The 6,403-nt window shown below is 39.0% G+C and overlaps 1 protein-coding gene across 1 annotated transcript; it reads right to left on the bottom strand.

Annotated features, from left to right (window-relative positions):
- Window positions 1-243: 243 nt before the first annotated feature.
- Window positions 244-3,512, bottom strand: LOC112197679 (nuclear pore complex protein NUP43). The gene is made up of 5 exons (XM_024338443.2): window positions 2,803-3,512; window positions 2,070-2,136; window positions 1,026-1,257; window positions 821-894; window positions 244-698 (listed from the first exon to the last, which is right to left on the bottom strand). Exons 1-5 carry the CDS (start codon window positions 3,438-3,440, stop codon window positions 645-647), a joined length of 1,065 nt encoding a protein of 354 aa, XP_024194211.1. The 5' UTR covers window positions 3,441-3,512; the 3' UTR covers window positions 244-644.
- Window positions 3,513-6,403: the final 2,891 nt, after the last annotated feature.

The raw sequence follows: 6,403 nt of genomic DNA, 5'->3' as shown, positions 1-6,403 counted from the left end.
GCAACTTAATACGTTACAGTTTCATCTTCCCTGTCCTGTGCAAGTTGACGCGGTCAATGTAACGGAAAACCTGATGACAACTGTTGGTCTACAAAACAATTGGTTCATTGCAGAACTACTCCCTATTATTAATAGCAATTAGCTTTCTCCCAAAAAAAAAAAAAAAACCAAAAAACAAACAAAAACCAAAAACGAGGAAAGGAATTATTTCTGCTATTTCAAAAATTTAACCGAAACTCCATATTTTCAAAACCATAATTGAGATGCATATAAACTATCGACCAGTGTCTATGGAGCATTGTTGAGCCTGGATCTAATCTTGCAGCCTTACACTGCTGCAGTAATGGTGAAAATGTATGCTCTCAAGAACCTTTGAAGCACCACTACACCAACAAAGCTTGTCCCAATTACATGGGATTGGGTACATTAACACTGAATCTCTGATCGATATTTTAGCAGACTATAAACAGTACTTTACACACTTGTGCAGCGATTATCCTACGTACTACAACAGAAACTTTATTAGTAACTTGGTTTGTACATTAGTTTTAACTTCACTTCAGCACCAAGTGGCTTGGCAGGGTTCCATTTTTTAATTGCTAGCTCCAAATTGAACTCTGAATCTTCATTTCCACTTCTTGATATCATGGCCTTGTCAAGATGGCTATAGATTCCCACTCCAGGCTGTATATCACATCCTGTGCAAATGTGGAACTAGTAAGCAACACAACTTTTAACATATTAGGCATTCTAAAAGAGTCGCAACAAGTCACAGAAAGTTCACAGAGCACAAACAAAAATCTGGTCAGTTTCTACTCACAGAAGGATATTGCTGGTCTATGTCAAAACTGTTGATTGCACAAGGTTCTGCTGAGAGCTCAATGGGTTCCTCACCTATACAGGTTTGAAAATTTGCAACTCTTTGTAAGTCTCACTTCCACTTGTATAAACAGTCAGCAAATTAGCATAAGAAAGAAGCTATCAGACGTGACAGTTGGTCAAAGAAATAGCAGAAAACATCATACCCTGTTCAACAACAGCAAGAATTCCGTCCTCAGAACAGATCATAGTAGGTAAAATACGTGAAGAAACATTTCCTACATTTGAAGACTTTACATAGGGGTCATACTGAACCTCCCAAACATCACTTTCACATGGTGAGCAGCTTGCTTCACCTGACCCAACCCCAGAGAGTAAAAGAGGCTGTTGTGGCCACCTAAGATCCCAGGCAAATACAGTACCTAAAGAGCCTCCTGCCTGTAAGTACAAGAAAGTTGCAAGACATCATAAGTTCAAGCAAACTAAAATCTCATTTAAGTCACAGTGATAAAGCTCTCTCAGGTTCTTTTGACGTTGCAGAAGGCCGGCATTGTATTTACATAGCATAGCATTATGTACAAACAAGATTTAAGACAGTATAATTGTGAAGCAAGTCTACCACTAAAATAAGACATCATCATAATTCAACCATGAAAATAGACATTAATTCAACTTAAATTAATTATGATACTTTTTTTTGTTTTTTGCAATGATTATACTGAAGCAAGTGTAATTCTAAGCTGACTCAATTGCAGAACAATCAACTCTCACTATACAAACTCGCAGCAGCATATGTAGGAAACATGTTCCGCCGATTATAATATAAAATGGAGATTACCAAATCATGTTCAGTGCACCAATCCCTCAGTCTATTGGAGAATATATATTCTAAGTTACTTCAACATTGGGCATTATCCTTTACTTCAACTGTTGTGGTTCAGGAACAGCAAAGGATATTCGAACACTAAACCATCCAAAACACACTACATCACCGGACTTTTATGGTGCGAAATGCAATTAGAGAAACAAAGAGATTGGGAAGGGAGAGGTGACTAAGAACACTAATAGAAGCCAAATTCATGAGCAATAAACAAATGTTTATCAAATAGAACAAAATAGACTTAAACAATAAAACTCATGCTTTTGGCTCTTATTGATCTGGAAACAACATACATAACATACAGTGAGTTTTAAAGCTCAACCAATTTAATGTCAAAAGGAAGTATTGAAGAACAGCATATCCACATTACCAGACAAGTGTGCTTTCTTGATGGATGAATATCAATGGAATGTACAATCCCGGAAGCTCTTTGATTCCTGCAACATTTCCAGCAAGCAAAAAAGCTCTAAAACATAAATCGCCCATATGGTATGGAAAGTCATTATGTTTCTAATATTTACTAAAAAAAAATAGTAAAATCATTTACCATCGCAAAATAGAAGGAGAAGACAAAAAACCAAACACATAAAACCAGATTCAATCACAATCGAAGTACAGTTGACCAAACTCAGATTATTCAATTTCCATGAAAACAACTACAAGATACAAGTCTTTGTATCGTATGGTGTCAATACTTTCTATGTTTTAAGCACATATTTACCTAGTTGTGTAAGAAGATACATATTCCAACTTCAAAGTGACATGTTCATGGCCAAAAAAGTTACACTTCCTGAGATCTAACATTCTGTATTTATAAGCTAATAAGGCACCATTTTAGGCATGTGAATGTTTAATATTTATGTATTTGATCAGACATTAGGCTTCAGCAGATAAACGAAAATGAACTCATCAGAAAGTCCAGCACTAAAAGTGAAATATTAAACTACATTTAGAAAATGCAGAACTTCCAAGTTACAACACACGAACATATTTGATCTAATTCCTGATTGCTTACTGAGAAAAGTCACAAAAAAAAGTTTACCATCAATCCAAGCGTAAAATCTAACTCAAAACTACAACAACTGAAGCAAACAAATGCTCACCAGTCACCCTTGAACTGAGAAACCGCCCCACCAGGCTTTCTCTGATCCCACCACTGCAGACTAAACCCAAATCCTCCAGTAGCAAACTCACTCGGCGATGCCCATTTCGCCGAAGTAAATGAAACCAACCCACTGCTATCGAAAATCCTCCTATAGCTGAGCTCAGACTCCCCCAAACTGACTAGATTGACCCTCCCATCTTCCCCAACAGTGACACACTCAAGCCCACAATCCATCACATCCACACAAGCAATGGGCCCGTCATGCAATGCCTTTTCGGGCAACGAAAGCTCCGATTCAAACGACGAAGGGTCCATTGCATCGGTGAGCAAGACGTGAAGCGAACCCGAAAACGCTGCGGCGGCCACGAGGGACTTGTGCTTGAATTGAGACGCCGTGAGAGAGGAAACTCGCGAGGGTGAGTCCCATTGCGAGTCGGGGGTTAGATTTGGTGATGGGTCTTGGGTGAAAGAGTGGATTTGTATGGAGGAAGAGTCCGAATCCGAGTCGAAAACCGCGATCACGGCCAAGCGGTCCAAGGCTGAGATAGGAGGCAGCCACCTGACGGAGTCTATGTACTTGGATTGTGCGAATCTGTAGATTTTGGGAGGCTCTGAGAGTGCTGTGCCTATTGCCATTGCTAAGCTCAGCTCTAGGGTTTTACAGGGCTTTGCTCTCCAAGAGGCTTCGATTAGAAAAGGGTTTTAGGAAGGAGGGAAATGGGATTTTGTTTTTCCCGTTAAATTTTTTTTTTTTTTGGACTGATTTTTTTTTTTTCTTTTTTTAGTAATGTGGACTGATTGTTTTTTGAGTTAATTACATATAAATGCATCTTTAAATGTTTTTTTAACCATAAGGTCACTAATTAGTTTTTTCCCTGATAAGTCCACTTGATTAAAAAAGATTTTATATTTTAGATATAAAAATTAACATATTTACATAAATGCCACTATACTAAAAAGTCAACAATCATTTTCTCTCTCCTCCGGCGAGGTCTCAGGTCAACTCCGGCGGGTCTCCGACCGACCAACTTCCGGCGAACTCCGACGGGTCTCCGGCCGACCTCCGGCGAACTCCGGCCACCACAAAAGCTACTCTGATGAGATTTCCGACAACCTCCGGCGAGGTCACAAAAGCTACTCTGGTGAGATTTCCGGTGACCTCTAGAGAGGTCACAAAAACTATTGTCACCAGCAACAAAAGCTACTCCTGAGATTTTCGACAGCCTTCGGTAAGATAATAAAATCTACTATCACCAACACCAAAAGTTACTCTCACCAGCAACAAAAAGTACTCTAGTGAGATTTCAGACTAGCTAAGAAAAGCTACTGTCATCAAGAGTATAAGCTGCTCTCACTAACCACAAAAGATACTCTTAACAACAACAAAAGCTACTCCAGTGAGAGTTTCAACGAGATAAGAAAAGCTATTGTCATCAACACTAAAAACTACTCTCATCAACAACAAAAAATACTCTTACCAAGAATAAAAGCTACGCTTACGAACAACAAAAACTATTATCACCAACATCAGAAAGCTGCTCTCACAAGTAACAAAATCTACTCTTACCAACTACTAAAACTACTCTTACCAACACCAAAAACTACTCTTACCAACAACAAAAACTACGATCACCACCAACAAAAGCTACTCTAATCAACAACAAAAGTTACTCTCAATAATGTCAAAAGCTACTCAAACAAACAACAAAATATATTCTCACCAATAACAAAATCTACGACCAAGTAACACAAAAACTAATCCCTTAAATTAAGACTAATAACGCTACTCACAATGAATAAGAAATCTGTTCCCAACCAATAATGTCAAAAGCTACTCAAACAAACAACAAAATATATTCTCACCAATAACAAAATCTACTACCAAGTAACACAAAAGCTAATCCCTTAAATTAAAACTAATAACGCTACTCACAATGACTAAGAAATCTGTTCCCAACCAATACAGAAGCTACTATGAAACATCAAACAAATATAAATTGAAAATGTCCACTACTTGAATCAAATTACTCTGATTTCAACTTCAAACAAACACAACTCAAGAACTTAATAAAGTAATCATCACATTCATCCATCTATACCAGAACAAAATGACAATCCTTCTTAATAGAAACTTCAACAATTCTCATTCTATCCTACAATTATGAAACAATTTCAAACAAGAACAATTTCAATCAAAATGGAACAATTTCAATCACAACATGACTAATCTGGTGATTTGTTAATACGAGATCAAGGATAACAGTGCCAAAATTCACCAAATCAAGTTACAGAGTGGAGACCGGAGGTTCTAGGTTTCTGGTCGTCGAAGGTCATCGTCTGGATCCAGGACCTCAGCTCGCTAAAGCTTCTCGACTACGGCTGCGCTACGCTTTGGACTCGCTGGCGTTCAACAGCGTTCGACCACGAGTACAACAGACCTCGTTCTCGCCGTTAACCGAAACAACGGATCTCCCGACCTCAATCCAAGCTCAATCCACTGCAGCAGCGATCCAAGATCCGAAGGTTTACCTGCTTGTGGAGAACTAGATGTTTCGGGTTAGGCTCGAATTGCTTGCCGTCGACGGCATCGTGTGGGTTTGGGAAGGGGAGAGAGAGAGGCAACGGTGTCGTGTGGGTTTGTGAAGGACTGAAGGGGAGGGAGGGAGTCGGGTTAGGCTCGAATTGCTTGTCGTCGACGGCGTCGTGTGGGTTTGGGAAGGGGAGAGAGAGAGGCAACGGTGTCGTGTGGGTTTGTGAAAGACTGAAGGGGAGGGAGAGAGAGAGAGAGTCGTGTGGGTTTGTGAAGGACTGAAGGGGAGGGAGGGAGGGGGAGAGAGAGAGAGAGAGAGAGTCGTGTGGGTTTGTGAAGGACTGAAGGGGAGGGAGGGAGAGAGAGAGAGAGAGAGAGAGAGAGAGAGGGAGGGAGGGAGGGAGGGAGGGGGAGAGAGAGAGAGAGAGTCGTGTGGGTTTGTGAAGGACTGAAGGGGAGGGAGGGAGGGAGGGAGAGAGAGAGAGAGAATGTGTGGAGCAGAACATCTCGTTTAGATAAGGTGGAAGGGCAAATTTGTCAACTGGAGAAAAAATTGAAACATTAGGTGGCCTTATGAAGACAAAAAATATAAGATGGCATTGTGACTAATTAAAGTTTCAAAAGAACACTTGTGTGTAATTTTCTATTGTTTTTTCTGCTTAGTAATTTTTCGTATTTATTAAGAGGTGTGGTTAGTTAAAATTGATTTTATTTTTATAACCCTTTTTTTTTTTTGTAAAAAAAAGATGATCAAAGGATTTCACTTCTACCCTCATGGTGACTCGAACCCAGAACCTAGATCCTAGATAATAGGTTCTCTGATTTTATTTTTTTAACCCTTAAATATTAAAATATTAGAGATAAATAAGTAAAAAAGTAAAATAAAATAAAGGGAAATGATGGAGTCACATTAGAGTGTAAAATGATAAAAAGGTCACCTACTTTCCCACTTGATAAAAAGATCCATTATGAATTGGTAGTAATATTAATTTAGTCCTTATTAATAATGAGGTGATGTTAAAAAATGTCAGCTTTTAGTTTTTTTTATTCCCATTCCGCCCTGAAGTCA

This window comes from Rosa chinensis, chromosome 4, assembly GCF_002994745.2.
Source record: "Rosa chinensis cultivar Old Blush chromosome 4, RchiOBHm-V2, whole genome shotgun sequence".
Taxonomy (NCBI): domain Eukaryota; kingdom Viridiplantae; phylum Streptophyta; class Magnoliopsida; order Rosales; family Rosaceae; genus Rosa; species Rosa chinensis.
The sequence above is the reverse complement of the archived record's forward strand: the minus strand, read 5'-3'. Positions and strand labels throughout refer to the sequence as shown.

Excerpts from the sequence above, each read along its gene's own strand:
- LOC112197679 (XM_024338443.2), bottom strand. The coding sequence starts at position 3,440 with ATGGCAATAGGCACAGCACTCTCAGAGCCTCCCAAAATCTACAGATTC. Across the intron at positions 895-1,025 it reads TCTTGCTGTTGTTGAACAGG|GTGAGGAACCCATTGAGCTC; the intron begins GTATGATGTTTT and ends AAACCTGTATAG. Across the intron at positions 699-820 it reads TAGACCAGCAATATCCTTCT|GATGTGATATACAGCCTGGA; the intron begins GTGAGTAGAAAC and ends ACATTTGCACAG.